Source organism: Orycteropus afer, unplaced genomic scaffold (assembly GCF_000298275.1).
Source record: "Orycteropus afer afer isolate SDZICR_OR568_19922 unplaced genomic scaffold, OryAfe1.0 scaffold00039, whole genome shotgun sequence".
NCBI classification, from domain to species: domain Eukaryota; kingdom Metazoa; phylum Chordata; class Mammalia; order Tubulidentata; family Orycteropodidae; genus Orycteropus; species Orycteropus afer.
The window spans coordinates 12,938,604-12,958,969 of NW_006921626.1; the positions used below are offsets into that span (position 1 = coordinate 12,938,604).

General features: G+C 38.8%; 1 protein-coding gene across 1 annotated transcript; it reads left to right on the forward strand.

Annotated features, from left to right (window-relative positions):
• Positions 1 to 396: 396 nt before the first annotated feature.
• On the forward strand, positions 397 to 13,145 carry SRP9 (signal recognition particle 9). The gene is made up of 3 exons (XM_007936968.1): positions 397 to 468; positions 7,848 to 7,916; positions 13,026 to 13,145. Exons 1-3 carry the CDS (start codon positions 397 to 399, stop codon positions 13,143 to 13,145), a joined length of 261 nt encoding a protein of 86 aa, XP_007935159.1.
• Positions 13,146 to 20,366: the final 7,221 nt, after the last annotated feature.

The window sequence follows — 20,366 nt, forward strand, 5'->3', positions numbered from 1 at the left end:
GCCTATAACAGAAGTGTTCAATCTCTGTTAGAGATTCTGGGTTTCTGAGGATAGTCGGAAAGATGTCGCTCCTCCACTCCTAAAGGGGGCGCGGTATTACCGGGCATGTGTCTCCCTGCTCTCAGCTTCTGTGCGCCAGCTCCCAGCGCCGCTAGCTTCGGGCTCTGCCCACACCTGGCAACATTCTTCCTGCCTATTGGGCGAGGGCGCTCCGAGCTGTCCAATGGAGTGAGGGGTTGGTGATAGGCGGCATCACAATCTTTGGGTGGCTGAGACTCCAGAGTAGATTCGTGGCAGCGGGAAGTAGGCAGGTAGGTAAGTGGGCTGACTGTGTGGCGCCTCCCGCCTCCAGTCCCGCGGCCTTGCCTCCCTCTCCCTCTCCACACCGGGTCCACGATGCCGCAGTACCAGACCTGGGAGGAGTTCAGTCGCGCAGCCGAGAAGCTCTATCTCGCCGACCCTATGAAGGTAAATCCCGGGCGGGGAGCTAGCAGTGGCAGCCCCAGGTCGAATGGTTTTCCTCAGTTCCTTCTGTTTCTTGGAGCATCTCTAGCACCCTAGGAAGTTCTGGGAGTGAGTGGAGACAAACCCTGCTGAAGTCAGATTGTTCTTGTTGTCTCTGTTGTTCTTTTTACTCCTGATTCTAGCGCCTCGGTGAGGCCCTGAAATGGACAAAACCCAGGCCTCCTGAACTTCCCTTTGGGTTTGGATGGTTTACGTGTCTCTAAAGCCAGGGCTCCTTCTCCTGCGGCTTCGGCCTCCAGTCCCTTGGTTGTCTTGGGGCTCTTCCGGTAAATAGGACGGTGATGGTTTTTGCACTGCTTATGAGTCGGGGCCGACTCGATGGCACATAACAACAACAACAAGATATTTTTGGAAGGCCCCGATTTGAAAGTATCTACCACCCTTGAAACTGTGGTTCTTAATTTTTTGGAGGTTTGTGGCCTTTTTTCAGAAAAATGCACAATATATATATTTGCCAACTTTTTTAGGGGGCGCTTGGACCTCTGAAATAGGCCTCACGAAAATTATGACAAGTGGATGCTGTAGATGAGGTCAGTGGTTTGTTTTTTTAAAAGTCCAATTGATGGAATTTAGCATCAAGCCTCCTGATTTTTATCTTAAATTTTTACTTATTTTAGTGTCATAATAAAAAAATTTGGGCGAGGGGGTAGTTCCTTGTTAACTTGAAGTGCTGCCTGTTTATAGTCAGCATTTTTGGAGAGATTTTATACTGGAAATCTTAGGCCTGGCTATATATGATACCCTTGTATTTTCTCACTATGTTAACTCAGTTTTTTCCTTTATGCATCATTCATTCATTCTCTCATTAAGCTCTGTGGGAGAACAAAAGGTAAGGTTCAGACCAATCCTCAAGGAGCTGGTTTTGGAGGGTATTATAGATACACTGTGTTGTGAATGTACCCCTCAGAAAAGAAAAACAGAAAGCAGTTAATAAATCTCACAAAATGAGGGCTCAGTACATACTAGGTGAGATTTTTAGTGATCAATAAATAAAATGAAATATGTTTTAAATGTATACATCTAACTGCTAACATGTAACTGTAATACTGCATACTGTTTATAATGAGCATCACTTTTAACTGTGCAGCAAAGTATGTTGATGTACTGAGTGAAAGTAGCATTAGATTCATTGAAAAAGCTAGAAAGTAACAAGAAGGTGTAATAGGCTCAGGTCTATTCTTTACAGTAAAATGATATAATGATAAATGATGAAGTGAATTGGATATTTTTGAAACAGTTTCAGTGACATTAACTGATGATTTCTGACTCTCATTTGTTTGACTTCCCTTTTTCGTCGGTCTATTTGTTTTCTTCACCCAAGTATGAACTTGGTTAGGTGCCATTGAGTCGATTCTAACTCATAGCGACCCTATGTAAAGCAGAATGAAACACTGCCCAGCAGTGTGTCATCCTCACAGTCCTTGCTATGCTTGAACTCTTCATTGCAGCCACTGTGTCAATCCATTTTATTGATGGTCTTTCCCTTTTTTTGCTGACTACTTTATGAAGCTGTTGTTGTTATGTGCCGTGGAGTCAGCCCTGACTCATAGCGACCCCTCCTTGGGTTTCTGAGGCAGTATCACTACGGAAGTAGGATTGCCCAACCTTCCTTCCGAGGAGTGGCTGATGGGTTTGAACCGCCAGCCATCTGGTGAGCAGTCAAGTGCCTTAGCCACTATGCTACCAGAAGGTTGGGCAATCCTACTTCCGTAGTGATAACTGCCTCGGAAACCCAAGGAGGGGTTGCTATGAGTCGGGCCGACTCGATGGCAAATAACAACAACAACAACAACAACAACTTTATGAAGCATAATACTCTTCACGGATTGGTCCCTTCTTACAACATGACAAAAGTAGGTGAGATGAAGTCTGCCCATTCTCACCTCTGATGAGCATTCTAGCTGTGCTTCTTGCAGGATAGATTTGTTAGTTGTAGCAGTCCATGGTATTTTCAGTATTCTTCACCACCACAATTCAAAGGCATAAATTCTTCAGCCTGCCTTATTCATCGTGCAGCTTTCACATGCGTATGAGGTGATTGAAAATACCGTGGTTTGGGTTAAGCACACCTTATTCTTCCAAGTGACATTCTTGCTTTTCAGCACTTTAAAGAGTTCTTTTGCAGCATATTTGCTCAATGCAATAACTACCTGCTACTTCCACAGATGATGATTGTGGATCCAAGTAAAATGAAATCTTTGACAAATTTAATTTTTTCTCCATTTATCATGATGTTGCTTATTGGGGATTTTGTATTCTTTGTGTTGTCTTTGTGTTGAGGTGTAATCCATACAGAAGGCTGTCCTCTTTGATCTTCATTTATTAAGTGCTTCACATAAAGAAAACGAAAGTGTGCTTCAAGTCTTCCTCGCTTTTCAGCAAGCAGAATGTGTCACTTGCATATCATGGGTTACTAATGAGTCTTCCTCCCATCCTAATGCCATGTTCTTCATATAGTACAGCTTCTTGGATTATTTGCTCAGCATAGAGATTGCATAAGTATAGTGAATGGATACAACCCTTATGCATACCTTTCCTGATTTTAAACCGTGCAGTATTCTTGTGCTGTTTGAACAACTTTCTCTTGGTCTATATGCAGGTCCCTCATGAACACAGTTAAGTGTTCTGGAATTCCCATTCTCCTCAGTGTTATCCATAATTTGTTATGATCCTCACCGTCAAATGCCTTTGCATTGTCATTAAAACACAGATAAACATCTTTCTGGTATTCTTTGCTTTCAGTCAAGATCCATCTGAAATCAGCAATGATATCCTTCCTTCCACATCCTCTTCTGAATCCAGCTTGCTTTTCTGGAAATTCCCTGTCATTATACTACTGCAACCTTTTTTGAATTATCTTCAGGAAAATTTTCCTTGTGTGAGGTATTAATGATATTGTTTGATAGTTTCCACATTCTGTTGGATCACCTTTCTTTGGAATGGGCGAAAATATCGATCTCTTCCAGTTGGTTGGCCAGGTAGCTGTCTTCCACATTTTCTGACATAAAGGAATAAGCACAGCCAGTGTTTCATCCATTTGTTGAAACATTTCACTAGGGGTACTGTCAGTTTCTGGAGCCTTGTTTTTCACCGATTCCTTCAGTGCCCTTTTGACATCTTCTTTCAGTACCATTGATTCTTGACCATATGCTTCCTCCTGACATGGCTGAACATCAACCAATTTTTTTTGGTTCAGTAACTCTTTGTATTCCTTCCATCTTCTTTTGATACTTCCTGCATCGTTCAATATTTTGCTCTTAGAATCTTTCAGTATTGCAATTCAAGGCTTGAAATTTTTCACTTCTTTAAGCTTGAAAAATGCCAAGCGTGTCCTTCCCTTTTGGTTTTCTAATTCTAGGTATTTGCACATTTCATTACAATATTTTACTTTGTCTTTTTGAGTTGCCCTGTGAAATCTTCAGTTTAGCTCTTTCATTTCATCATTCCTTTCACTTTAGCTACTCCTTTCAAGGACAGGTTTCAAAGTCCCTTCTGACATCCATTTTGGTCCTTTCTTCCTTGCCTATCTTTTTAATGACCATTTACTTTCTTCATGTATGATATTCTTGATGTTACCCCATGCCTTGTCTGGTCTTTGGTCATTGGTGTTCAGTGCATCAAATGTGTGCTTCATATGGTCTCTAAATTCAGGTGGGATATACTCCAGGTCATATTTTGGCTCTTGTGGACTTGTTTTAATTTTCTTCAGCTTCAACTTGAACTTGCATATAAGCAATTGATGGTCTGCTCCACAGTCAACTCCTGGCCTTGTTTTGACTGATGATAATAGAGCTTCTCCATCACCTCTTTCAATTTGATTCCTGTGTATTCCATCTGATGAGGTCCACCTATGGTCATCATTTGTGTTGTTGAAAAAAAGGTATTGCAATGAATAAGTAAGTCATCGATCTGGCAAAATTTTATCATGCAATCTCCGGCATGATTTCTGTCACCAAGGCCATATTTTGCAACTACTGATGCTTCTTTGTTTCTAACTTTCACATTCCAATCACCAGTAATTATCAGTACATCTTGATTGCATGTTTGATCAATATCAGACTGCAGAAGTTGGTAAAAATGTTCAATTTCTTCATCTTTGGCTTTGATGGTTGGTGAGTAAATTTGAATAATAGATCTTCCTTGTAGAGGTATGGGTACTATCCTATCACTGATAGCATTGTAATTCAGGGTAGATCTTAAAATGCCTTATTTTGGACAGCAAATGTGACTGCATTCTTCAATTTATCATGCCTAGCGTAGTAGACCATATAATTGATTCAAAATGGCCAATACTAGTCTATTTCAGCTCAGTAATGCCTAGGATAGCAATCCTTATGCATTCCATTTCATTTTTGACAACTTCTAATTTTCCTAGATTCATACTTTGTACAGTCCATGTTTTGATTATTAATGAATGTTTGCACTGTTCCTTCCCAGTTTGAGTTGTGTCCCATCAGCAAATGAAGGCCCCAAAAGCTTTACTCCATCCATAGCATTAAGGTCAACTGTACTTTAAGCAGGCAGCTCTTTCCCAGTTGTATTTTGGGTGCTTTCCAACCTGAGGGGCTCATTTTCTGGCACTATATCAGACAGTGTTTCAAGGTTATTCATAAAGTTTTCCCGTAACCTATCAGACAGCATTTAACTGCTATTCATAAGGTTTTCACTGGCCAATTTCTTTAGAAGTGGATGGACCCATCCTTCTTCCCAGTCTGTCTTAGTCTGGAAGCTCCACTGAAACCTGTCTACCATGAGTGACTCTGCTGGTATTCAAAATACCGGTGGTATAGCCCTCAGCCTCACAGCAACACACAAACCACCACAGGATGACAGACTGACAGATGAGAGGTAGATAGTTGACCTCATAGGCCTGTATATTGTTTGGCTGAAAATTGAGCCATGGAAGTGAGTTCAGTTTGGGGCCTGAAGGTGACTTAGGGCCATAGTCTTGGGGGTTCCACCAGTATCTATCAGACAAGTAAGCCTGGTCTTTTTTTATTATTATTTTTAGATTTGTTCCATATTTTTCTCCCACTCTATCCAGGATCTCCTACTGTGATCCCCTTTCAGAGTGGTTGGCAGTAGTAGCCGGGCACCATCTAGTTCTGGTCTCAGGTGTGGAAGCTGAGGTTCATGTGGTCCCCTAGTCCCTTGGACTAATTGCTTCTTGGATTTTCTTCACTCTTCTTTGCTCCATACAAGGAGAGACCAATAGTTGTACCTTAGATGGCCACTTCCACTGGGTTTTGACTCTGATCTTATGGTGCTGAAAGGAGAGGATGAGTGTGTGTATATAAGGAGTTGACTTAGTTTTATTGATTGTCATCTATGTGATAGGCATTTTAGGCATTTAGGCATAGGCATGTTGTCTTTATATGAATAGTTACAGTAATTTGCTGATGTGGAAGTTAGTCCCTTTTGTAGATGATTACACTATTTTAGATACATTAAGTAATTTGTTTGGACTCTAACAGATTAAGCTAAAATTTGAACCCAGGTCTCTAAACCTCAAGACTATGCTATTTTTACCAAGCCATGCTGCCAGCAGAGCTGAAGAATAAATGACATTCTGTCAGAATTCTCTGAAATCTGTTTCCCAAAATTTTCTGTCCGTCTCCCCCATCACCTTTTCCTGTTCTCACTGGCATTGCTTTAAATACAGAAAGTATTACTGTAGGACCATTGTAACAACCTTTTACAAATTGGTTTGTCTGTGTGTTTAATCCTTCCTTCACAGTCCCACCAGAACTGTCTAAAAACCAAAAATCAAATTCTATCAGTATCCAACTCATAACTGGTGCTTCGTTTGATTACTTGGTAAAGTCTCATAGTCTAGTAGGACTCTAGTTTTTCTGGCTTTGTATCCCACCATTTTCATGGATCTTCCTCTGTATCTATCCTCATGAAACTACAGAATTAATTTTATCTCTGTTCGGACTGTTTCTTCAACCTTTCTTCTCCTACCTTCTTCCCTAAAGGGGTGGGGGCTGGAGGTGGGGGCGCAGATTTTCAAAGATAATTTCCATGAAGCCTTTTTATACTCAGTAAACACTTGTTTTCTCTTTTACCATTTTACCTGTGTATGTCTTTATAGGACTTAACTTTCATTCTGTCTTTTGTTTGGGTGGTTTTGATTAGTTGAATTCAAAATTCCTAAGAGGGGAAGAACATTGCTTTCTTGTTCTCTTTCCAGGGCACTTGACACATTAACAAGTGTGACCCTTGTGGCATCTTAGACTTTAACTGCTCTCATTTCTCCTCTTGAAACCAAAGAGTATTCTTTGAGAGTTAAAACTTGAACACTTTAAGTTTGTTTCTTTTTTGTTTCTGGGGGTAATTAGTTGTTATTTGTATCTACTTGAATGCTTGATGAGTTTTCTTTCCTTCTTCACCAAGACTGACTACTCTCATAGGGTGGGGTGGCATTTTTCTGCAATCACAAGAGAACAAGAAGCATAATGGGAAAAACTGGATTATAGCTGTATTAGCCCTTTTTATTTAGTTCCTAGAATTGTCTGAAGGTTTCTACTACTACACTGGAACCATTTGTAAATTATATTCCTGCTTTGGCTTGGTTTTGTAGATCAGCAATTTTAAAAACATCTAAATAAAGAGTTACTGCTGTAATATACTAACTATGCTTGAATCCATCATTGAAAGAAAAAAAATGCATGGAAGTTGTAAACTTTATTGTTTTTTCTTTCATAGGATTATACTAGTATCTAAATGATGTCTTTGATAACTATAGAATACTAAACAACAAAAAGGTATTGTGTAGCATGACACTCAGGAGCTCTGGTGGCATAGTGCCTAAGGCATTTGACTGTTAACCAAAAGGCTGGCACTTCAAACCCACCAGCCACTCCTTGGAAGGAAGATTGTGCAATCTACTTCCATAGAGATACTGCCTCGGAAACCCAAGGAGACGTGGCTATGAGTTGGATCTGACTCGACGGCAGTGAGTTTGGTTTTTTGATTTAGCATGGCACTCGATATAGGTGTTATTTTAATATTTTGAAAAGTTGTTGATGGAGACTTCTTTTTGATATAGAATTCTGTTTTTTTCATGTAATAATGCATCATAGGTGCATGATAAAACGTGATGTTGCCAAATACTGTAATCTGAATCCACCTCCTAAGGGGTGGTCCTAGGGATGAACTAAAATGCTGTTTTCTGCTTCTTTATAATAATAATAAGTTATGGTAAAGGTCTCTTCAGATGTTTGGATGATTAATTCTAAAGGGATCTTTAGCCCACCTGAAGACAAAATTACTTAATGAGAAATGTCTTTACAGTTTCTAAATACGTATTTTTATTTCAGGCACGTGTGGTTCTCAAATATAGGCATACTGATGGGAGTCTGTGTATTAAAGTAACAGATGATTTAGTTGTAAGTATACATTTTATTGGATATTTTCACATTTCTTTGAGTTAATTGTTTATTTGGAATTGTCTACATTAGAATTTATGCCAGTTATCATTAGGATTCTTATTTTGCATTTCATTCCAAAGTCAAGAGTTTTCATTCTAGAAGCTACTTTTATAGTCTCTTGAAAACTAATTTAACTTGCTTTAATGAAGTATGTCAAATCTAGTCTAATAGTTACTTTCTTCAGGCCTTGAGCAAGAGAGATATGGGGACCAAAACTGGATATAAGGAGGTGGAAGTTTGTTGTTGGCGTGGGAGGACTGATGGAATTTGAACACAAGTTATAGGCTTTATAGGTGTATCTAAGTGAATTCTCTGGCACCTGTGGTTCCATTTTACTTTGGTTTTCTTTTTCTGTGTGTCCTTTCATTCTTTGATATGCTCCCATAAATGTTACTTTCCCCAGGATTCTGTCCTTGATCATCTTTTCATACCACTTCCTCTTTTGGAGCAGTCTGTTCACATTCTTTAGCTGCCTGTATCTGTTTCTTTATTTCCAAATTCATATGTTTAGCTCATATTTTTCTTCTGAATTCCTAAGTATTCTTACCCCATATACCCCCTCAAAATTAAACTGTCCAGAAGAGAACTCAACTCACCAGCTTTCTCAAACTGGCTCCTTCTGTTTCCTAGCTCAATTGTACTATTTTGCTCAATTGTACTATTTTGCAACTACTCAGAAACCTGGGGGTTATGTTTGATGTCTTCTTTTCCTTCATTCTCCAGTCTACTATTTTTTTTAATTTTTGTGGTAGTTAAGGTTATGTGTCAAGTTGTCTGGGCCTGGTTTTGAGTAACTGGGTAGGTAGTTTTAGTGATTCCCCATGATGAGACTGGTAATCAGCTCCATGGTGGAATCTGCTGTGAGCAGCTGAGTAGCTGCCTTAAGGATGTAGTCTCCTTCTGGTATATAAGGAGAAGTTTGGAGAATGGTCTCTAGCTTTTGGCACACATGTGTATCCTGCATTTGGCCGAATCTTCATCTCACTGGTCTGCCATGTTGTCTGCCAATCTTTGGACTATTTCTGGGCTTGAATTAGCGGCCTGCCATGTTGCTTGATAATCTTGAGACTGTGCCATTTTACTTGTAGATTTTGGGTTTGTCAGCCTCAGCAGCTGCCTGAGTTAAGAGATGCCTCCAGCTCCATTGGCCTGGGAACAAGAGGCAGAGCTGAAGCTCAAGGTCGAGGGCCCCTAGAGCGGCACTTTGAACTGAGACTTTTAGCCTCCTAAACTATAAGAGAATTAATCCCTGTTTATTAAAGCCATGCATTTGTGGTATGTCTGTTACAGCAGCACTAGAGAACTAAAACAAACATGAAATATAGAACATGAAGCTATTCGTTGGAAAAACTTGTATTGATCTCCTGCTATGTACCATATACTTGTTGCTGTTACTGTTATGTGCCGTCGAGTTGGAGGGGTGGCTGGTGGGTTTGAACTGCCAGCCTTCTGGTTAGCAGTCAAGTGCCTTAGGTAGTATGCTACCAGAATTTGGAATTACTAATTCAGGTTCCTTCATCTCTTGTTTCCTGTCATGTCCTTTCTGTCTTCTTGTTCCTCTTTTAAGTTTAGGATCGCATCATTTGCTTATATTGTTAGAATAGGTTCCTAATGTTTCTGCTTTCAGTTCATCTTTCAGTCCATCCTGTACTGCTGCCAGAATGATTTCTAAAACTGCATATTTGATTGTTACTGTTCTGCTTAAAAACCTTTGAACCTTTGTTCATTACCCATGATGTAACCTTCACCCTTACATCTCCTCTAATCTCTGCGCCTTCTACTTTACTTAAGAGCTCTTTTAGTAAGAAGCTCTAGTGGCACTGTGCTCAAGGCATTTGACTGTTAACCAGAAGGTTGGTGGTTCAAACCCACCAGTTGCTCTATAGAAGGAAGATGGGGCAATCTACTTCCGTAAAGATTTACCACCTTGAAAACCCAATGGCAGTTGCTGTGAGTTGGAATCAGCTCTATTGCAGTGAGTTTGGTTTTTTGGTGTTTAGCATGCCCTGCTTTCTTAGGTCTCTGTGCTTTTGAACATTCTGTTTCCTCCTTTGGATTGTTGAATCCCACTCCCACCCCCACCCTCACCCCAGTATGGCAAACCTGCTGCTGATCTTTTAAAACCCAGCTCAAAAGGATTGCTTCCGTTGCTTTTCTTTTTGTTTCTTTTTGTGCTGTGTCACAATTGTTTTTTCACATTTATCTTTTAAAAAATTTTGCAAGCTTTAAGAAAACCGAGATCAATAATATTCTTACCTGTATTTCCAATGCCTAGAATGATGTCTTGATCTAGAGTGTACTTCAGAAACAGTTTTTTAATGCATTATTTTAAACATTTTATAGTATGTGGTTTTAAAAATTGCTTTTTGTCTTTGACTGTATACAGGCAGTCCTCAGGTTACAAACATCAAGAACTAGCCCCTGTAAAACCTATTTATTATATTAAAAGTTCAAAGTACATACAGTGCTTCATAATAACAAATGCTACTTTGTGATGCACATAAAAAAAAAAAACACATTAATACTGTATTATTATGTTAAAGATGTTTTAGTGTATCTGGAAGTGTTAAGGTTTTTTTATCCATAGAAAGTACACTGTATCCTAAGACATATATTTGACTAATTGATGTTTGATATGAACTTTTACCTGACTGTCCTGACTTATGTGTAAATTTGACTTAAAGATAGATTTAGGAATGGAACTGGTTCATGACCTGGGGACTGCCTGTATTATACTATACTTAGGTTTAACTTTCCATTGTGGGATTATATGAAGTCATACCGCTCAGTGATTACTATGTCTTTCAAGAACCAATTGAATTGGTAAAGTAGCTAGAAATACAGAAAAGGAGCAATGAATTGAGATAGGTTAAGCCTAGATTGAACAGATTTGAAGGCTAGTTTATTTACTAACATTTTGGCCTTGGAAAAGTAACCTTCTGGGTCTCAATTTTCTTATTATAAAATGCTATGATGATAGTACTAACTTACTTATTTGAGTTGTTGTGGAAAGTAAACAAAATATTTGAAAACACTTAGTATTAGTGCCTGCCACTTAGCTGATTTCAATGTATTCTTGAATCATGAGCATTCACAGTGAGAAAAATTTTAATTGTGTCAGAATGGCTAGGTATATCTGCTTCAGAGAAACTGTGAGTTAAGGGTCCATGGTAGGCCATATCAGAAAGAACTTTATTTAACATTGTTGATTCCCATGATAAGATCTAAATATGAAAATTTCTTAAAATTACTGAGAATTAGTCCCTGTCTGGAAAGGGCCAAAAGATGCAATCAAATCTATCCTAAATAGTAAACATAAATCAGCTCTGACAATAAAAATCTATTTTCTCATGGATCTTTTGAAGATAAGTTTGTGTATTTCCCTCACTAACTGACTTTAAAATTATTTCTTCAGAGAAGTCAGTCTTGGACTTCATTCATTATTTTCATCCTATAGCTTTGACTTTTTATAATCACATTTATGTATAATATTCTAACCCCATTCCTGATTTATAATATTGCCTTCTATGGACCTAAAATCTTTTTTGTCATAAACCGTAGTGATAAAGTATATGAATTTCCCATATAGCATGTATTACAATTTTAATGATGGCAATTAGTATGGCCTCTTTATAAGATTGCCTGTACATTAAACTCAAAACTCACTGCCACCTAGTCGATTTCAGCTCATAGCAACCGCCATTGGGTTTCCAAGGTGGTAAATCTTTACGGAAGTAGATTGTTCCATTTTTCTTCCATGGAGCAGCTGGTGGGTTTGAACTGCCAACCTTCTGGTTAGCAGTCAAGTGCCTTAGGCACTGCACTACCAGAGGTCTTTTTTGTACATTATGTGGATAAAAATAAAGTGAGTGCTTTATTAAAGGCTGAATGAATTCAGATCAGTTGAGCATGACGAGGTTGAACTCTAAATTGCTTAACCTGGTAAATATTATTTCAGGAATGTTAGTTCCTGTTGTTTAAAATTCATATGAACCGTTAAGATGGGCTAAAGAAAAATAAACCTATATTTCAAAATGAAGAAAAGGGCTGCCAGCTTAAACTTGATGCTTAGAAGATTCTAGAACAAATGGTTTTATAGCCCAGCCTTAAGCAGACCTTAAGTACCTATCTAATGAAGAAATTGACTTAGAGCAAGGAAGAATTTGACTAACTGATAAGGACTTTTTAACAACCTAGGTATGTTGTTGTTGTTGTTATGTGCTGTAGAGTCGGCCCGACTCATAGCGACCCCTCCTTGGGTTTCCGAGGCAGTATCACTATGGAAGTAGGATTGCCCAACCTTCCTTCCGAGGAGTGGCTGGTGGGTTTGAACCGTCTGGTTAGCAGGCAAGTGTCTTAGCCACTATGCTACCAGAGCTCCCAACCTAGGTATGTTGTTGTTGTTGTTGTTGTTATTTGCCATCGAGTCGGCCCCGACTCATAGCGACCCCTCCTTGGGTTTCCAAGGCAGTATCACTACAGAAGTAGGAATGCCCAACCTTCCTTCCGAGGAGTGGCTGGTGGGTTTGAACCGCCAGCCTTCTGGTTAGCAGTCAAGTGCCTTAGGCACTAAGCTACCAGAGCTCCTATGGTATAGAAAAGACAAATACTTTTAGAAAATCAAGATGGACAGGTTCATCTAGTTTAATTCAGGTATTGACCCGCAGCTTTAACCAAGGTATTCTAGATTTTTTAATTATCGTTATCAAATCCTCAGTTTCACAAATAGTGAAGGTAAATAGATCTTAACATTTCTGTGCTTTTCCCAATACATTTCCTATCCACTGCAGGATTTTTGGTGCTGTTTAACTGGGCATTTTTGAGACAGTTCTAGTAAACTTAATTTAGTTTTTCATCCACAGCATTGGCATTTAAAATACTATGTTTAAGGAATGTAATTGCTAGAGTTTTGGAAACTTGAGTATACTTTCCTTAGTAGATGGCCTCTAGAGAGAGTAGAGTGAAACAGTGGTAGAACAGGTTCTAATTTTTTTCTTCAACTAAGTTTTCTACATTATAAATACCTAGTTTTACATAATTCATGTGTACTTTTTAAATTTCTGACAGTGTTTGGTGTATAGAACAGACCAAGCTCAAGATGTAAAGAAGATTGAGAAATTCCATAGTCAACTAATGCGACTCATGGTAGCCAAGGAATCCCGCAGCGTTGCCATGGAAACAGACTGAATGGTTTACAATGAAGACTGTCATGTTGTAGGAAGTAAATATCTTTTGAATTTGAGAAAGTTTTGGGACAGAAAATACTTTATGTAACAGTGGGCTATTCACTATGTGATCAGTATCTGAGAGATGTTTTTTGTACTTTGTTTTCTAATGTTTACTTTAGAGAGCTGAAGAGCCTTTATTTATTTTTGGAAATTGATCAAGATGTTATGCATCTATCTTAGAAACCTTTCACAGATTATTTTATGTTGGACAAAATATATAATTATTTCTCTGGTTAAATTTGCATAGTTTGAAAATGAGGTATCAGGAGAAACCAGTTCTTCCTTAAATTTAACCTGTCTTTAATAAATGTAAACATTTTGCTGGATTGATACTTCTTTTAGAGCATAAAATTTTGTACTATTGATGACCAGTGAATACAGAATACTGGTCACTGGAATTAACTATGCACAGTAATTATATATAGTAGTATAATCATAATTATATCTAAAAGTAGTTTTGAAAAACAAGTATGCTTTACCTTAAACTTTGCAGATTTAAACTCTATTTTTGAACGTAAGGGATTTGGAATGTCATTGCTTGTTGAGATACGACTTACTCTGAATCCATTTTTCAATGATAAGAACAACTGCTGTTACTTTGGATGGATAAACTGAATGATTATCTCTAATGGACTGGAATCACCATATTACAGAAATACTTGCTACATATTTCCTATCTATAGTTTCTCAGAAGGGCTAAGGATTTGAATTATTATTATATCTTTGGATATTTCTGTGATATCTCTGCCCATTTTTTTCTCTTAGTGTTAAGCGTAACTCACAACTATTAAGTTTGCCAGTAGAGTATGATATTACCTAATATTTATCTCATATTTGTAACCTGAATTTTGCTACCTAAATATAATTTTCACATGTTGGTTCCTTAACAGTGAAATGAAGGGAATTTTTTTTGTTAGAAATTGGTCGTGTTTAGCAACATTTTAGTATGGAAAGTTCATTATCAGTAGGAATTTTGGCATGTTTCAAAGAGATCAGTGAATAAACTATTACATAAATAAGCATTCTATTGAAGTTTTTAAACTTCTCAAGAATTAATGATTTCTTGACTGGAACTTTTTTAAGCTGTATGTTGACAAGGTTGTTTTCTTGAATAAGGTTAAGTAACATCAAATACTACAAGATTTTATGGTTTTGGGTGGGATTTTTTTCCTCCCAGAATTAATGGGATAACTGAGGTTCTTTTTGGCCTTTTTTTAATTCTCATTTACTTCTTCTACTACTTTTTTTTTTTTTTAATATCTACTTTTTAGCATTACTAACAACAACTTTTTAACATTACTTTATAAAGATGTTCTAGAAGAGAAGGACTATTCAGTTTGTTCCTTGTGTTCTTTGAGTCATTGTACCTTATCGCAGAGAGGTTAAGAGCAGAGGTTCCAAGTCAGAGTGCCTGTGGTGGAATCCTGGTTCCTAATTCTATGATCCTAGACAAAATGCTTCTCCACACTACCATTTACTTCACTGAAAATTGGGGTAAAAAAATAGTACCTTCTGTAAGACATCACCAATTTTAAGCTCTTAGCACAGTGCCTAGAACATAAGACTCAATCAGTGTTACCATTTATTAGTAATTACTAGTAAGTAGTACATCTCACCTATTTTGGTCATGTTGTCAGAAGGGACCATTGCCTGGAGAAGGATGTCATGCTTGGTAGGGTGGAGGGTCGATGAAAGTGGGGGAGGCCTTCAACGAGATGTATTGACATGGTGGCTGTGACGATGGGCTCAAGTATAGCAGGGATCATGGAGCTGGCGTGGGATTGGGCAGTGTTTCATTCTGCTGTGCATGAGGTCACTATGAGTCGGAAACGACCTGACGGCACCTAACAACAACAACAACAACAACAGTGAGTAGTACATTTAATAGTTATTACTACTTTTACTATTTCAGGGTAAAGGTTAACCAACTCTTAAATTTTCTCATGATTTTAATTATATATCAGTAATATCTGCCTTTTCTGCTGAGATCTCTATTATTAAATGCCCTCTTTGGCAGATGGGAAATAAGACAAGATTGCCCCCATGGAGTGAGCGCTTATGAGTGGGGAAGTTAAAATTTTTAAATATCAAACTTGTATTTATTTGTATCTACACAAAATAAAGTTATTAAATAAGAAGACTTGTTACCTAAATTGTAACTAGTTGCAAAAAGGGCATGGGGGTGGCATCTTCTGACCTCCTCCAACCTCACAAGGGGGAAACAGAGTCACCATCAACAGCCCAAGGCTTTCCTATGAGGCCAGACATGCCACCACCCTCCACCCTTGTTACCAATTCTGACACCAGCTGTCCCTCCCACAGCACTTAGTACTTCTCTGCTGGGTTTGATAATGTGTTGAAATGGTCACACAGAATTCACAGACAGTACTCACAATTTGAGGGTTTAATTAGGGAAGTAACAGTCTACAACTCAAGTTAAGGAATGCACTCAGGATAGAGTTCTTCGATAGGACAGTCTCTGCTGTGCCCCCAGGCACGCCTCTCTGGCCCTGCCTTTTGGGCCTGAACTCTGCCAATAGGTACACCTACCTTCACCCCACTCTGCCAGCAAGCCACCTGCCCAGAGGCACTACTCACCTTTCTTGCTGTGGGCCAGGTAAGCCTGCCACTCTGTCTCGTGCCTCTTCATTCCAGCGCCTCCTTCTCTTAGTTGGGCTTCTCTGCCAGGGAAGTCCAGCCTAGGGATCTCAGGTCCAAGGATGTGCTCCACTTTACCTCCACCTTGTGTCTCTTGATGGCAGTGAGATCCTCCCTTCTACCTCTCAAAACAAACCAAATTCACTGCCATTGAGTCAATTCTGACTCATAGCAACCCCCATTTGGTTTCTGAGGCAGTAAATCTTTACTGAAGAAGATTGCCCCGTCTTCCTTCCATACAGCACCTGGTTGGTTTGAACCACCAACCTTCTGGTTAGCAGTCAAACCCTTAGACACTGTGCCACCAGAGCTCCTTTTCTACCTCTAGGAGGGCTCATTTTAAGCCTAGCAGAATGACAAAATAAACCAATCCCAACATTACAGTTCCACAGACCTTATTTGCTTGGTCCTACCCAATAATCTGGTGGGAGTCACAAAGACCATGGCTAGAAAACCATACCAACTAATGCACTGACTAAAAACTAGTACATTTAAAAAAAAAACTCATTACCATCGTGTCAGTTCTAACTTAGGTACTTCTAGGTGTTACAGAGTAGAATTGCTCTGTAGGGTTTTCTTGGCTATAATCTTTACAGAAATGGAATGCCAGGCTTTTCTTCTGTAGCATCTCTGGGTGGGTTTGAACTGCTAAAGTTTAGCTTAGTAATTGAGTACAAATTATTTTTGCTGTCTAGTGTTACTGACTAGTACATTAGGTCATTTGAAATATCAAGGATACAATCCACAATTACTTGGCATACCAAGAAATAGGAAAGGCTCAACTTACGTGGGAAAAGATAATCAACAGATACCAGCACTGAGAATGTCACAGAAGGTGGAATTAACTGGCAAAAGACACTGAGTAGCTGTTACAAAAACGCTCCAGCAAGTAATCATGAGTACACTTGAAATCAATAGGAAAAACCTCTCAGCAAAGGAAATAAATATATAAAACCCAAATGAAAATATTAGAACTGAAAAACACAACCAAAATTAAAAACTCATCTAGCAAAATCCAAATGATAGAGGTAAGAGTCAATGAATGTTGTTGTTAGGTGCTATTGAGTTGTCTCCGACTCATAGCGACCCTATACACAGCAGAACAAAACAGCACCTTGTCCTGTGTCAGCTCCGTGATCCTCGCTGTGCTTGAGCCCATTGCTGCACTTCCTCCATGACTAATTAGTTAGTTCTTTTGGCAGTCCATGGAAATTTTCAGCATTCTTCACCAGCACCACAACTCAAAAGCATTAATTCTTTGGTATTTCTTATTCATTGTCCAGCTCTCAGATGCATATCAGGCAATTGAAAATATCATGGCTTGTGTCAAGCGCACCTTAGTCCTCAAGGAGACATCTTTGCTCCTTAGCACTTGAAAGAGGTCCTTTGCAACCAACTTGCCCAGTGCTGCACATCATCTGATGTCGACTGCTGCATCCATTGGCATCAATTGTAGAACCAAGCAATGTGAAGTCTTGACAACTTCAATATTTTTTCCATTTATCGTGATGCTGTTTATAGACCCTCTTCAACAAAGAAAAGAAAAAACAATTGACAGAATATAATCCTGGAACCCTGAGCTTTGAAAGGAACTATACAGAAGTGGATTAGGCACCAACTCGTGGAAAAACCTGAATGAAAACAGTGAGTACAGAGATGGTCAGAGCTGTGGACTGTCAGCTACTCTGACGAGACCAATAGCCTGAGTATTTCCAAGTGGTGTTGGGACCTAAGAATTGACCTAAAGATCAGTCCTGGTCACCAAGGGCTGCAGGGACAACCTCTCTGGTGGCCTCTATGACTAGGAAGGAAAACAGCAAGGAAGGAGACAGCCTGAGCTGTGGACTTTATGCTGTCTGGAGGGCGCAACAATCATTTTGATTGTTTACACATGGCAGCCATTTTGGATATTTAAAATGACCGAGGGTGCAGCCATTTTGAATGTTTTTACAAGTGGCAACCATTTCGGATTTTAAAGTGATAGCATTCTCATTTGGATTCCAGGGACCTAAGAACAGGCTCTGTTTGCCAGAATTGGCAAGGACATATGAGAGGCTGACAACAGGAAAGGAGACAGGTGGTGAGCGTATAAGTGCTGTCAACTAGTGAATAGAGGAGCACAGCACCATACCCTGTCTGCATAGATAACATACAAACAAAACAAAATGAAAATTGTGGGCAAGTCACTCCAACATATAAGCACCAATTAAATATAAACACAAAAATGTCACAATGCCTCGGAGACAACAAAGCATCACAGTCCGCACAAAGAAGCAAGATAAAGCAAGAGAAACAAGCGACCAGGATACAGATCTAAAACACATCCCTGAGGAAGATGCAGCATTGGAACTCCCTGATAAGGAATTCAAAAGAATTATATTTAGGTCTCTTTGAAGGATTGAGAGACAGACTAAGGAAAACAAAGACAAAACCCTAGAAGAATTTTGGAAGAAAATACAAGAACAAAATGACAAAATAAATGAAAAATTAGAAATGATTCTAAATCTACAGATAGAAACCCAGAAGATTAATACTAAATTGGCAGAAATAGATAACACATTGAAAGGGCAAAAGAGTAGAGTTGATCAATGGAAGACAGAATTAATGAGCTTGAAGACAAATACCTGAATACTTCTTTGGAAAGGATCAATCAGAAAAAAGATCAAAACAAAATGAAGAAGGCCTAAGGTTTATGTGGGATACCATCAAAAGGAATAACCTATGTGTCATTGGACTTCCAGAATAGGAAGAGAAAAATGAAACCACTGAGAAAATTGTCCAAGATTTGTTGGATGACAACTTCCCTGATATGATGAGAGATGAGAATATATCCATTCAGGAAGTCCAGTGAACCCCAAACAAGGTAGACCCCAAAAGGAAAATACCAAGACATATCATCATCAAACTCACCAAAACCAAAGACAAAGAAAGAATCATGAGAGCAGCATGGGAAAAAAGAAAAGTTACCTACAAGGGGCAACCAATAAGACTAGGCTCGGATTTCTCAACAGAAACCATGCAGGTGAGAAGACAGTAGGATGGTATATATAAAACAAAGAGAAAATTTTCCAACCAAGAATTATGTACCCAGCAAAATTGTCCCTTAAATATGACAGTGAAATGAGGACATTTCCAGATAAGCAGAAATTAAGGCAATATGTTAAAACCAGACCAGCCTTACAAGAGATGCTAAAGGGAGCCCTTTGGGCAGAGAAGCAACAACAGCCAACAACTGACCATTAACACACATGATGATATAACCCAGAAAGCAATCCAGCTCTGGAAGTATTCAAAGTAAACAAGCCTACAAGATTGTAAACAGGGAACCGGAAACATCAACCAAAAAATGAGGAGAACTACAAACCAAAAAGGGGGGAAAAATCATTTTTTCGTGTCGTTACAGAACTTCTAGATGGTAGGGAAGTCAAGACAGCTGCAAAAGAGAATGGACTATTCTACACTTGGGAAGAAAACTATATATCATAGGATAACCACAAAGAAAAATAATAAACCTTCACATTAAAATAAAAAAGGTTCAGCATAAATATTAAGCAAATACTAAAACAATAGCAATGAAGGAAGTGATAACATGATTCATAAACAATATGAGCTCAGTATAGAAAATTATATGGAACAAAGAAATTGACACGATGAAAAAGCAAATGACAGCAACAAATTCATATTTGCTGAGAATTACGTATCTGGCAAGGGACTTATCTCTAAGATTGATAGAAAACTCCAATGCCTCAACACCAAAGGAATTAACAATCCATTTGAAAAATGGGCATGAGACATGAATAGACACTTCACCAAAGGGGATATTTAGGTGGTCAGCTAATACATGAATAGATGCTCACAATCATTGGCCATCAGAGAGATGCAAATCAAAACAACAAGATACACTGTCTCACCCCAGCACTGATGGCAAGGTTCAATGAGACAGAAAATAACAAATGGTGGTGGGGATGTGGAGAGATTGGAACTCTCATACACTGCTTGTGTCACTGTGAAGTGACATAACCACTGTGGAAAGCAATATGGTGATTCCTTAGAAAGTTGGAATTGGAGATACCATTTGACCCAGCATTCCCATTACTGGGTATATATCCTAGAATGGCGAGAGCCAGGATAGGAACAGATACATGCACGCTCATGTTCATCACAGCACTATTTACAGTAGCACAAAGATGGAACTAACCTACGTACCCATCAGCAGAAGAGTGGATGACCAAACTATGATACATACACATACTGGAGTTCCGTGCAGCACTAAAGAGTAATGTAGAGTTTGCAAAACACCACATAATATGGATGAACTTGGAGGACATTATGCTGAGTGAAATAAGGCAATCACAGAAGGACAAATACAGTATTAGTTCGTGGTTGTGGAGGTTCAAAGAAAGGTTTATATATGGAAGGAAACTTTCTTTGTTGGTTGCCAGAGGTGGGAGGGGAGGGAGGGAACACTGAAAAAAGAAATGCATTGACCCATGTCACTTTAGTTTTGTGTATTTCACTGTAC